At 28.4% G+C, this 14,680-nt stretch overlaps 1 protein-coding gene across 1 annotated transcript in view; it reads left to right on the top strand.

The window, feature by feature from the left end:
* The window catches only part of LOC103577100 (leishmanolysin-like peptidase), a 120,123-nt gene continuing 105,443 nt past the window's right edge, over nucleotides 1-14,680 (top strand). Inside the window, exon 1 of the mRNA XM_008557602.3 lies at nucleotides 1-716. Within this exon, the coding sequence (XP_008555824.1) occupies nucleotides 516-716 (201 nt within the window). The 5' untranslated portion in view covers nucleotides 1-515. The remainder of the gene's footprint in view (nucleotides 717-14,680) is intronic.

Genomic DNA, 14,680 nt, shown 5'->3' with positions numbered 1-14,680 from the left:
TACCAGTCAGCTGTTCAGTGTTTTGCTCCTCCACAAACCCACGAAAATTTTCGAAACCCTCGTGACTAATTAGATAAATAATTAATTAATTAATCCTAACAATAATATTAATAAACAAAATAAAGAAACGCGTAAAAAGTTACAAAAATAAATAAAATGTGTAAAATATCCGAAATTGTTTATGTGCAAAGTGTAGTCATGTGCGCACGTCCTGTGGCGCATGAGGCGGGTGTTTGTGTAACTAGAAGCCCGAGTGTATTTTAGCAGTACCTTTGATGATACGGTAGTTTGTGTGCGTGAGTGATAACAGTCAGTCTCGGTCGTGTGCTCGGTCTATTATGAGGTCAGACGTCGAGCTAGAGCATTTTGAATTTAAAGTCTAGCGTAGGTTTAGTCTGTCGATTGACGTCGACCTGAGCTGTCAGCTGTCAATTTATATTCCGTATTTATTGTTAATTTTATTTTTTACATTATTTATTGTCTAGTATTTAAAGTGTAATGCTCGAGTCCTGTGAATGCCATATATTTTATTATTTATTGCTGTGATGTGTCGGTTTAAATTTAAAATGCAATGCGGTACTTTGGTAACTAATAAGTTCTGTGGTTATTTTATTATTGTTTTTTTAATTTATTGTGGGTTCTGTTGTACTATTTGTTGTGCTAATGGAATATTTAGTGATCATAAGTGTAGTCATCAACATCCACGTCCTCATGAGGTGAGTTTATTTTATTTTTTATTTTGGCGCCAATTTTAAATTATTTGAATTTTTATTTTTGAAAATTTTTTATTTTTTTATGGAGTAAAGTTTTTAGAAAAATTGAGGGGTTGAAAAAAAGGCGGAGATTTATTTGAAAGTTTGGGAATTTGAATTTTTTTTTTGGCGGCAAATTTAAAAAATTTGAATTTTTATTTTTGAAAATTTTTTATTTTTTTATGGGGTAAAGTTTCTAGGAAAATTGAGGGGTTGAAAAAAGACGGGGATTTATTTGGAAGTTTTGAGAATTTGAATTTTTTTTGGCGGCAAATTTAAAAATTTTTTAAAGTTACGAATTAAAAATTAATTTAGGATTTAGGTGAAAATTTTGAGATTTTTAATTTGATTTTGGCGGTAAATTTAATAATTTTTTGAAAAATTATTTAATTAAAAAAGAAATTTGGCAATGATTCGAAAAATGAAAATTTTGAATTTTTTTTGGCGGCAAATTTAAATTTTTGTATAAAAAATAAAAAATTGAATTATTTTTTTAGAGAAAAAGAAAATTTCAAAGTGCCAATTTTAGTTTTTGAAAAAAAAACTTTTGGCGGGAAATTAAAAAGTTTTTAAATTTTTGAAATTATAATTTGTAATTTAAAAGAAAAGGATATTGGTTGTATATAAATTGAAATTTGAAATAAATATGTATGTGTGCTATACATATTGTGTCACGACAATTTAAAGAACAAAACGATGACTGTGACGAATATTTAAATTACTTTCATCGCAATAGTATTTTACAATCACGGTCGCGGTGAAAGTTGCCGCGCGATATGAATATCAGATGCACGTGCTACGTCACGTGCTTGTATCGCATACTTATTAACGCGCATATTGATTATTCTTATTATTAAGTCATTTGTTAGTATAATTGTCATTGGTGATATTGTAACTATTGTTATATGTATTATTAAGAAAATGAGGAAATTTTTTCAGTGGTATCTATGATAAAATTGGTTGATGTTATTAAAATTGGTATCGTGGTCTTGACTTAAATTTGTGGCTTTTCATAGTTCAGACTCTTTTTTGCCAAGTGTCCAGACAAATAAAATTATCTATATCATTCGAAATAAATTTAAATTACGAGGGAAAAAAAGACGCTCGTATTTATTTTCTTTAAATAAATTAATACTTTAATTATTCTCCCACTTAATTATACATCAATCCCACTCAATATATATTTATATATATTTACATATATATAGCTATTGTCTATATTATTAAGAGAGAATAAAAAAAATAAAGTCCATGGGATGTCTCTGCGATAATAAAAATTAAAAAAATGAAATTTGGTATCAGCGAAAAGGTCTCGAGTTAAATTTGTGCCTTTTGATAGTTTCAGATCTTTTACGCGATCGCCAGTTCAATGTCGAGACGTTTTATAAATAATTATTAATATATATATAAATTAACCGACAAAAGATGTCGCTGCGATTTTATAAAATTAGTGAGATAAAAATAAATAAATATTTGTAGATCAGTCAGTTAATTTCCGAGCGTCAACTAAAGACATCAGCCCTTGGGTGAACCCTCAGAATTAAATGGCTTTTGTCGTGTCTTATCGCAGTTTATATATTTTATAAATAAAATATATCAGACGACTAATAAAAAAAATTTCACCGTTGATTTTTTTTTTTTGAACCCCATGATTATAAAATTATCGAAATCAATAAGTCTGGGGATTAATTACCTGATTCATCTTATCAAACTTCAATGATAATAAAAATAAATAAAATATGCGACTCAATTAGTAAGATTTTAATAAATAATTAAATGTAAATGATTACATAAAAATTTGCTATTAATTTTCATGCAGTCACTTAGTGATCGTCGGTTTTGATATAAAATTGGTTACTTATCGCGCGGCGAAAGCAAGAAATTAAAAAATAATTGAGAAAACGAATTATTGGGAATTGCGAAGGATAACTTTAGGGATACAATGATTTTAATAGGTCACGGGTTAAATTACGAATAAAACTAAAGGTGATAAGCAAATACTTGATTGATATTAATTATATTTAAAACGAGAGAATTGATTTAGGGAGGAAGTGAAAATTATATATATTTTAAGAGGTAGTAAAATTGAGGGAGATATCGGAGAGATAAGAAGACAATTGAGGCGGTTTTGAAAAGGAATTAAATTCCCTACAACTTTGGTCTAATTGAAAAATTTAATGAAATCGATAGTTTCGAAGATACAGCCGATCAAAGCGTTAAAATGATGCCACGGAAATAATTACTCGTTAATTAAATATTAAAATTATTAAAACGGTCGTATCTAGTAAACTATTGATCCCATGGAATTTTTTATTGATACCAAAGTTGTTGAGGATTAAATTTCCTTTCCAGTGACCCTACAATATTTACATATATTTCATATATTATGTAAGATATTTAATGTAATAAATCAGATGACTTTTGAACGGTTCAATTTTATCAATTCGAACTTTAAAATTTTTAATAACTCAGTCATTATTCCAGCCAATTAAACACATAACCAGACGATTTTGTAGGAAATTTAATTATCTACAACTTTGGTCTGATTGAAAATTTATATAAAATCAATAGTTTCTATAAAAAATATTAACAAAGATCAATAACAAAGAATTCGAATTTCAAAATTAACGAGCAACTTGCAGTCACTAGTGGACTGCGCGACAAACTGATAGCAAATTTATAAAATATGTGAATTTAATTGTTTAGAATCTTACTAATTAACTCGAATATTTTATTTATTTTTATTATCATTGAAGTTTGATAAGATGAATCGGGTAATTAATCCCCAGACTTATTGATTTCGATAATTTTATAATCATGGGGTTCGAAAAAAAAATCAACGGTGAAATTTTTTTTATTAGTCGTCTGATATATTTTATTTATAAAATATATAAACTGCGATGAGACACGACAAAAGTCATTTAATTCTGAGGGTTCACCCAAGGGCTGATGTCTTTAATTGACGCTCGGAAATTAACTTTCTGATCTACAAATATTTATTTATTTTTATCTCACTAATTTTATAAAATCGCAGCGACATCTTTTGTCGGTTAATTTATATATATATTAATAATTATTTATAAAACGTCTCGACATTGAACTGGCGATCGCGTAAAAGATCTGAAACTATCAAAAGGCACAAATTTAACTCGAGACCTTTTCGCTGATACCAAATTTCATTTTTTTTATTTTTATTATCGCAGAGACATCCCATGGACTTTATTTTTTTTATTCTCTCTTAATAATATAGACAATAGCTATATATATGTAAATATATATAAATAAATATTGAGTGGGATTGATGTATAATTAAGTGGGAGAATAATTAAAGTATTAATTTATTTAAAGAAAATAAATACGAGCATCTTTTTTTCCCGCGTAATTTAAATTTATTTCAAATGATATCGATAATTTTATTTGTCTGGACACTTGGCAAAAAAGCGTCTGAACCATGAAAAGCCACAAATTTAAGTCAAGACCACGATACCAATTTTAATAACATCAACTTATTTTATCATAAATACCACTTAAAAAATTTCCCTTATTCTCAATACTAATAATTACTCAATTAATTAATTAAAAAAAAAATTTTTTTCCTTAATTGAGGAAATTGTTCACGTACTGATTAATCTATTTATATATTTTCTCTTCACAGTCTAATAAAAAGTATAAAAATCTTTTATTAAAATCTTGCGTGATTAAATTGGAGTTAATATATAAATAGAGTGAGTGAGTAAGTATTAAGTCGAACGACAGGACAATAATAGATAAAAAAAAAATAGTCGGGTGTCTATTGTATTTATATATATATATATATATATAAAATTCTTTTTTTACAGTCGATCAACCGTTTCATTGCACGACAGTACATCCACTTACTCACTCACTCACTCACTCCCACTCTACACTTTTTATCTTTTTTTTCTTTTCTTTTTTATTCGCGCTCTTACTCACCCACGTTTGCGCTCACTCGCGTTCGTTTCATTCAATTGTCGCGGTTATACAACAACATATATATATATGTATATATATATATATATATATATATATATATATATACATATACATATGTATATTCAATATATAGGAAGAGAAGCAAAGTTATTCGATTAATTTCCACGTTCGTCGGTTATGATATCGGAGAGCCTGACGCTTTCAATTTGGCAGAGTTCCCGTTTCCGAAATGAATAAAAAAATAAAAAAAGTTTAAATAATTGTGGAAAGTTGAATTTTTATTTTTTTATTGATATGACGTGACTAGAATAGGAATTAGATGGGAATTAATAAAATTTGAGGTTTTAGTTCGAAGATTTGGTTTTTTGGATTTTGAGAGAATTGGGATTTTGGAAATTTTTCGGCGAATTATGGGCATGTGGGTACTCGTTTGACAGGAAATTGTACAGAGATGCTGATTATGTGGGTACGGAGTTCAGATTCAAAATTTTGAAATTTTGAAAAAAATTGTATTTTGAAATTCATGGAAATTTTTTAGAAATATGTGCTTGTGGGTACTCATTCTATAGAGTACGAAAAGATCTAAAATATAGAAAAATTACAAAAAATTGAAAATTCAAAAAAAAATTTTTTTTGGTTCTGCAAAAAAAATTAAATGTGAAATATAGTCATGTGGGTACTCATTCCACAGGAAATTTTACACCCTACCCCAATCTCTAAGTTTAATGTAAATAAAAATTTGAAAATTTTTTGAAAAATGTCAAACTCAAAATAGTCATGTGGGTACTCTATTAATAGGAAATTCTTTTCTCTTTCTAAAATATTTTCAGTTTTGAATTTTCTTTTGCACACTTTTAATTTTAATAAAATTTAATTAAAAAAAAAAAATGATTCGAATCAAAGCTTTTCGCTCTGGCTCGCCTCCAACCTTTTTATTGCTCCCAATACAAAGTACAAAACGCAGAAACACACTAGAAAAAAAATATCTGAGCGAACAAAAATAAAAAGTACAAATAAAAATCTAAAAAAAATAGAAACGGGGTAAAAAAGCTTTGTGTTAGATGCCTCAGGAGGCGAACAGTCGACGTAGACGATCTGTATACATTTTACCTCCCGGGGCTCTTTTCGCATCCTTTTTATTTCGATTTTTCACGATTATTATTTTTATTATTTTCATATCTTTTTTTTCTATACTGCAATATTGCGCACGTACAGAGGATAAAATATAACAATATAATATTGACTTAGAAAAAAGAAGAATTAATAAAACCATTTCTTTGCAAAAAAAAAAAAAAAATATTAAATTGAATTTTAAAGTTAAAAAAATGTCGTGTTTATTTTTGAATATTTTTTCTTTTTCTATTGTTCAGATAGTAAAGATGATAAGTCTTTATATATTTATATATAAGATGTCTATTTTTGTTAGAATTCTTTTTCTTGGTCGCGAAGAAAAAAGTTATAGTTGGTTTTAAAATTAGTTTCAAACTTTCTTATTTATAAATATATTGTGAAATTATGTTTTTTTTTCCGAGTAAAAAAATTTAATCTTGAGACTTATGAACTGGAACTTTTTTTCATTTATTTATTGAGTCGAGTTGAAAAGATTGCAAATTTGACTTCGATTGATTTAAATTTTTGATTAATTTATGAGAAAAATTGACGTTGTGTATAATAGTGAAAAATTTATGGGCTTGAATTTCAGTGTCAATGAAAAATACCATGGATCAGTCGCTTACGATGCAGCGTTTGAATAATTCTTTTATTTAAATAAAAAAAATTATTTTTTAAATTTTAACTGACAGTATGTTTAAAACTATAGACGTTCTGAGGTTTTCCAATAAGACCAAAATTAATGAAAATATTTCTTTATTTTTTTATAACATATCTTATATAATTATCTTGGTAGTTACCAAAAAATAGATAGTTACGTCATAAGGTCGCAAAGTGGCGATTTACCGACAATCTCGATGTTGCGATATGAGCCTAAAGTTTGAGGCGCGAATTTACGAAATTTAAGAATTATTATTATTATTTATTAGTTATTTGACCATGAAGTTAAAACTCCTTGCGGCCATCCAAAGAATACATATTTACTAAACATAGCATACAATAAAATTTTATATATCAAATTTAATTGTAAGTGTTACAATACTTGATCAACATCTGCACTTAAGCAGTGAATACGAAAATAAAATAAAACAAATTGAAGAATCTGTTGACTATAATTGATTAGTGACTTCACTCATATAACATTCATAACATGTCCTACGGAAATTCTCGAATGTTGGTGAAGACGTACAATAATCCGGTAATCGGTTCCAAGATCTGGCGCTAACTAAGAACGATTTATCGTATTTAGCAATTCGACAGAATGGTAGTTCGAGGTCTTGACGTACGTCACCTCTTCGTGAACGAGGTTCGACAAATCGCAGATCTTTCTGAATAAGTAGCTTTTGACTCAAGTAGAGTGCTTTATAAACAAGACTAACTAAGAGTTAGCCAGCAAAGATTTTTATAATATTGTGAGACATGCTCATACCTTGATATTTTAAAAATATACCAAACACAAACATTTAGTTTTCTCTGTAGCCTAAGTTGTTGCTGTTTTGTGATGTCAGAATATATTGTATATTTACTTGTAATTTATTGATGCGTAAGCGATAACTTAAGGGTTCATTCATCATTTTTTACTTTATATCACTTCCAGAACAATATTTATTAATTGTTTAAAAAAGTGCTTCAAATACTGTAATAGAATACAGTGATCACTGGACTGCAACGTATGTTAGTTATTAGCAAAATGGCGTCGTTATTTTAATATCATTTCGTCTACTTTACATTAAACTACAAGTACATCGAAAATTAGCGCCACCACTCGGTAGTAATTAAATTGAAAAACTAATCATAATTTTCGGTCGGTAAGCTAGAATGTGATCTTTTTCTGTACAGTCCTTTTTATTTTCGTTCATTATAAGTGAAAAGTACAGTCAATAGGCGTTTTGGGCCCGAGGCCGCAAAATAGAGACGGTAAAGTAGGGTCTCCGGAAATTAGCACCGTTGCGGACGTCACCCAGTGCTCGAAAATTGAACTTTCTGAGTAAATATGACTAAACGAAAATTTAACGAACGAATTTCTTTGAATAATGATTCGAAATTTTGAATTTATTGTATTCGAATGGATGCCTAAGAACTTATTTTGGGCCAATCGGTCCCTGAAAAAAAAAATTTCCTCTAAAAAATTTCCTTTAAATATATATGTATACGATGATATGAAATGAAAACAGATTAATTTGTTGATTTCAATATAAATATATACTATATCTTGTTATTTCTAAAAAAGATCACTATTTAAAGCCATCAATGGTATTTCAGTATTTTGTTTTTGTCTCTTTTCTCTTTTCCTCATATTCCTTTTAATTAAAAGTTTTCTTTTACGCTTTTATATGTTATGATTGTTAAACCAATTATAATTATTTTTAATGTTGTTAAAAGCCAGTTAAAATTGAAAAAATTTGAGGTAGAAGGCAGAAAAGTATAAAAATAGAATAAAATCTAAAAAGAAAAAAAAAGATTGAAACAGTAGACAATACAATCAGTGGCATATAGGAATACAAAACGAAGTGCAAACAACAGACCCGCAGTCTCTGTTTTTTACAATTGACGTTTGCAGAACTCGAAAAAATTTCAATTACTTTTTACGTTTACTCAACAACATCGACAACAAAGAATCCCTATGCTTTGAATAAATAAAATAAAATATATTTTTTTAATACTTTTTTACTGTTTTAAAAATCCCTGACTGACGTTAATTAAAATATATATTTTTTTAACAGTGTTAGTCAAAGTAAAGATTGAAAATAGACCGTGTATTTTGTTCACTTTGGGCTTTAGGTATTCGTTTATTTATTTATATAGCTTATTAGTCAATGTTTATATGTCGTAATCAATAGAAGACTATTTTGTTATTAACATCGAACGATTGCTGGCGGATATCATGTTCGGTTTGATAAAGAATTTTTTTGTAGAGATTAAGTTTCCACAACAAAAGTTTTATTTTTTTTTAACATCCAATGCGTCTTTAACGGGCAATAGTTATTCCAAAAAATGATTATGAATTCTTCTAACAAATAGCACAATCTTATTTTGATTTTTGTTAAAATTGCAATTCCAAGAAAAGTTATCGAAATTCGTTGATAAGGTCAAGGACTACTTTTATAGGAAATTCAATTTTCTACAAAAAAGAACTCATTGTATTTTGACGTCAAATGTACCCTTAACACGTAAAAGATAGTTAAATAAAACGAACATCCATTTTTTTTTAAAAGAACACAACCTAATTTGATTTTTTCTTAAAATTCAATTTCTAAGAAAAGTTATCGAAATTCGTTGATAAGGTCAAGGACTACTTTTATAGGAAATTCAATTTTCTACAAAAAAGAACTCATTGTATTTTGACGTCAAATGTACCCTTAACCCATAAAAGATACTTAAATAAAACAAACATCCATTTTTTTTTAAAAGAACACAACCTAATTTTGATTTTCTTAAAATTCAATTTCTAAGAAAAGTTATCGAAATTCGTTGATAAGGTCAAGGACTACTTTTATAGGAAATTCAATTTTCTACAAAAAAGAACTCATTGTATTTTGACGTCAAATGTACCCTTAACCCGTAAAAGATAGTTAAATAAAACGAACATCCATTTTTTTTTAAAAGAACACAACCTAATTTTGATTTTTCTTAAAATTCAATTTCAAAGAAAAGTTATCGAAATTCGTTGATAAGGTCAAGGACTACTTTTATAGGAAATTCAATTTTCTACAAAAAAGAACTCATTGTATTTTGACGTCAAATGTACCCTTAACCCGTAAAAGATAGTTAAATAAAACGAACATCCATTTTTTTTTAAAAGAACACAACCTAATTTTGATTTTTCTTAAAATTCAATTTCTAAGAAAAGTTATCGAAATTTGTTGATAAGGTCAAGGACTACTTTTATAGGAAATCCAATTTTCTACAAAAAAGAACTCATTGTATTTTGACGTCAAATGTACCCTTAACACGTAAAAGATAGTTAAATGAAACGAACATTCATTTTTTTTTAAAAGAACACAACCTAATTTTGATTTTTCTTAAAATTCAATTTCTAAGAAAAGTTATCGAAATTCGTTGATAAGGTCAAGGACTACTTTTATAGGAAATTCAATTTTCTACAAAAAAGAACTCATTGTATTTTGACGTCAAATGTACCCTTAACCCGTAAAAGATAGTTAAATGAAACGAACATCCATTTTTTTTTTAAAAGAACACAACCTAATTTTGATTTTTCTTAAAATTCAATTTCTAAGAAAAGTTATCGAAATTCGTTGATAAGGTCAAGGACTACTTTTATAAGAAATTCAATTTCCTAAAAAAAAGTATTCTATAAATTTTTTCTTATAATCAATATTTTACCCACAAAATGAGTATTTGTAATAATACTACTAAAGCCTATTTTTAAAAATCGACAAAATCTTATAAATTGTTATTTTTAATATCATTAAGTTTCTTTTTGTATTGAATTTAATTCATTCAGTACTTTTGTGGTGAGTGTCAAGTCATTTTTCATAAGTAATAAATAAACAATCACCATTGCCCTACAATTTTAATAATAAATAATAGTAATAAAAAATTTAATTATTTAAATTTATAAAGTGACATTTCACTTTTTCATCACTGTGAATAATAAGACTTTACATTGAATTAAATAATAATGAATCAAAAGAATGGAAAAAAAAGGAGAAATGTAGTTGTGGTTTTAGAATTAATTCAAGTATAAAAGTGAAATGAATTGAGTCACTAGAGTCTGCGATAATAATGATTCTAATAATAATACTGAGGATTATAGTAGTGGGGTTATAGAGGTAAAACAAAGAAAAGGAACTGTGTAAATAAATAATGAGTAATAAAGAAAGACGGGAAATATGATTGCGATCGAGTGAAAGAATCTTAAGAATTAGTCAACGGATCAATTATTTTATTACGGATGGAAATAATGAAAATGTATTCTGAAAATTCACTCTCAAAATCTAAATTCTGCATCTGTAAATTCCGAAAAATCGTGCGATTGTCAAAAGAGCAACTTCGCAACAATTGATCCTAATGTAGCTCACAAAAAAAAGTAGTAGCCGATGAAATTTCCTCTACATCTACAGCTCTATTTATGGTTATCAATGAAAGCTAAACTTAAAATTTAACTACAGTTTGTTCTTTTCGAAACATTTCCGGATTTCCTTATCAGTACCAACTCATCACCTGATTATTGTATAAAAATCCAGGACAAATATCCTCAGCAGATTTAAGTTTCACCAGTACACCGTACTCTGGTAGCAAGTTTACAAAGCAGAGAAATTCTTCTTGTTGGTTGTTTGTAGTTTAACTTGGATATGGAATGGGATTTTGTTGGCAAGGTCTCTCTAGTGACATAAACCAATCTCTGATAACACAAAGATTTTACTTTGTATCTTGCCAGAGCTTATATATGTATAAATAAATATCTTTTTATCTTTTTAAAGGATGAATTTTTTTTCTAAATAATGATAATAACAATGATAAATATTTTGACATTCATTTAGTGTAACAATAGAGTTGAGGCATAATTCAGCTTCCAATATAGAGGTTCTAGTTCTGAATTTAACTCGTGGGAATGTGACGACCTATCTTTTTCTCACTCTGTTCTTTCTCTTTTACACTTCTCAAAGTTATAATATATATTTATATACTTTACATAGTGAGTGCCTTGTAGATATATTGCATGTACGTGGTCGTGGTCGTGATATCGCTCGATGAATCATTGTCTACAGCGACTAATAAAACACGCTTACTTGTACACCACTCCTTTTTAAATTTAATCCCATAAGTAATTTTATCTATTGTAGAAAAATTTCTTATACCGATGCCTAAAATCGACGTATCGATCTTTTATCGGAATGTCCAATGAAATTTGATTAACAATTCTAGCTATCGTATTATTAAATCTTTTTTTATAATCGCAATAAAAAAAAATTAAAAATAAAAAGCAATCATAAAAATAATAATGATAATAATAAAAAAAGTTGTAAGTTTGTAAGGATTTTGATATGAAGAACACGCCACGGCGCTTGATTTTACAACTCTCGTAAGTTTCGCCCGGGGGGAAAGTTTCTGGCCAAGGAGTTTCCTTGAGTTTACTCGCTTCTTGTGCAAATAGTGTTTTCCCCACTACACTAAACTTATTCCGTGGCTTCACCCATCTATTTTCCGGACTAGCGTACAGAGTATAGGGTGTAAGGTATAGAATATAGGGTGTACACTCACTCACTATTATTCTATACATACACTACATACTACATGCTATACTAGTTTATACTACTCCTCCTATTCTCATTCGACAGCGACCGCATTCACGGAATCTTAGTACGCCTGTAGCTAAAAGTGAAATACTAGATAAAATGAAAAAAACAAATCATCTGTACTTTATTAACTAAAGTCTTTATTTCATTGTTATTCTATTTTTTGACAAAAAAATCGAGCTTTGTTACGAAAATCGAAGTTCAATAATTTTCATTGAAAAATCCATTAACTAAACAATTGTAATTACAGATAAATAAATAAAATACAAATAGTCGAAACAACATTACAGTTTAACACTCAATTAACCACAACATAAATTTACATTAACCCGCTTTCAATTCCATCAGCAAGTGCATCACTCAATGTAGATAGAAGCTTTTAGCCCCTCAAAATCCCTATACTATTGCACACATACATACGCAGATATCCTGATAGATAGTGCAATAGATGGACGGATAGATAGATGGTGAGATAGTTAGACAGAACAAGATGTATTTTGATAGATAATGCACCTAGACAACCAACACAACTCACATAATCATCGTAGATAGTATTAACGGCAGTTACTAATGCTGCTTAATCAAGTGTAGTACATTGCCATTGATGCAGTTCCCTGCTTTCCTTACTAACAATGCCTCCGACCTCTATTTTACACTATTTACTCTACTCAATTCCTTTCAGCTCGCACGTCACTCCACCGTCGACTGAACTTTTCGCTTCCCCCACCACCATTTTTTCTCTGGTCTTACTCCCCACTCTATTTTTTATCCCCTCCCAGTCCCTGTTTCCCATTTTCTGAGCCCTAGTCAGTACTCTTGTTACCGAAATTCCCTCTCTTCTCTTATCAATTTCTCTTCCTCTGCTGCTTCTGCCAGAGTTACGTGAAATGAATTTCGAATTCAGATGATGAATTCAAGATCGAATGCACTCTAATCTGATTAGAGTTTACATTCAGTTCACGAATTGTCGGTTTGCCAGACTCACTCAACTTTATCTATTTCATGAGTTTAAGTCTATCTATTCAATTTATATAAAAGCTGAGGTAAAATGGACCGTCATTTTTTTTCTAATTAATAAAATGAATAGAAAAAAATTTCATTTAATCATATATTTATTTCAAACGCATCTTTTTTAAAAGCGAATTTTTAGATTGTTATTGTCCTCCGTCTTACAGCAATAATTTTTTTGCGGCAGAGAAGGCATAAAATTGAGGAGACCGTAGGATATTTTCGATGAATTTGGAAATTCTTATCAAATATTTGAATTATTTTCATTTTCTTCTTCTATCTTACGGCAATGAATTTTTACTTCAAAAATGGCATGAAATTAAGGAGTTTGTAGGGTGTTTTCGATGTATTTCTTAAACCCTTATTTCAAATATTTGAATTATTTTCATTTTCGTCTTCCATCTTACGGCATTGAATTTTTTTCACAAGCAAAATTAAAAATACTGTAACTTTGGTTAAAATTATCATACTGACTCCCAAAAAAAGTCATTTTCAAGCTAAAACTTCAAGCTTTCGAATGATCCCAGCCAATTTTATTTTCTATTAGTCCCTTCGAAGCTCTAATCCAAAAACAAAAAAAAACATGATGTTTTTTCGTTTCTTCCATATTTTTTCATAACATATCATAAAATGTTTTTCGCATTGAAATAATCAATTGTCAATCGAATTAGACTTCAGAAGTTACTAAATAAATTTTTTTGAAATAATTTGTATGGGAAATACGAAAATTTCAATTTTATTATGTTGTGACAAGCGTTGAGAATATATATAATAAAATAAATATCATAGTTAACTTATTTCTTTTTAAGTAATATCATTTTATGCTAAATATAATACGTGCATTGTATTTGTTAGTGAAGGTACGTAGGATGTTCAAACGTTGAAATAACATATAATATAATGATAGACTAATAGAGTAAGTGAATGAGGTGAATGTATTGTTTGTATGACACGGTTTACTTAATACCTTGTTACAACATAGTAAATAAATATATATAGCATGAAATAATATATATATTCACATACATATTTACATATACACTTATATTTATCTAAAAATAATTTTTTTTGTTGCAGGTGAGTTGAGCAGACCTTTTTGAAATAAATTAGCATGTTTTTGGTGCGTACTATTAATCATAATTAATTATATACAACAAAAAGGTCAGAAAACGACGAAATCTATAAGAACATTATTGTCATACAGAAAAAACTACTATATCGTGACTTTTATCGGCTTTTTGGGTTTTTCTCGAATATTTGGTGTTTTACCCCTAATTCTGACTTTAGGTTCGTGTTCAGCAGAAAAAAATATGCCAGAAAATCATAGCCTGACCCCCAGTTTTCAGAAGTTATGAAATATAATCTGGTTTATTTCCTTCCGACGCTTACTCGACCCTTACGCTTGGGCGCCATTTGGAGTGGGCTTAATTTTTTTTTTTATAAAAACTGCTCATAACTTATTGAATATTAGAGATACATCAAAAATGTATATGACATTTTCTGTAGAGCATCAAATTTCTTATGAAAAAGTATTGATTGGTTTTTTTATAAAAGTGGATATTTACGAATTTAGAGGTCGAAATCTGTGAATCCGAT

Source organism: Microplitis demolitor, chromosome 9, assembly GCF_026212275.2.
Source record: "Microplitis demolitor isolate Queensland-Clemson2020A chromosome 9, iyMicDemo2.1a, whole genome shotgun sequence".
Taxonomy (NCBI): domain Eukaryota; kingdom Metazoa; phylum Arthropoda; class Insecta; order Hymenoptera; family Braconidae; genus Microplitis; species Microplitis demolitor.
The sequence above is the reverse complement of the archived record's forward strand: the minus strand, read 5'-3'. Positions and strand labels throughout refer to the sequence as shown.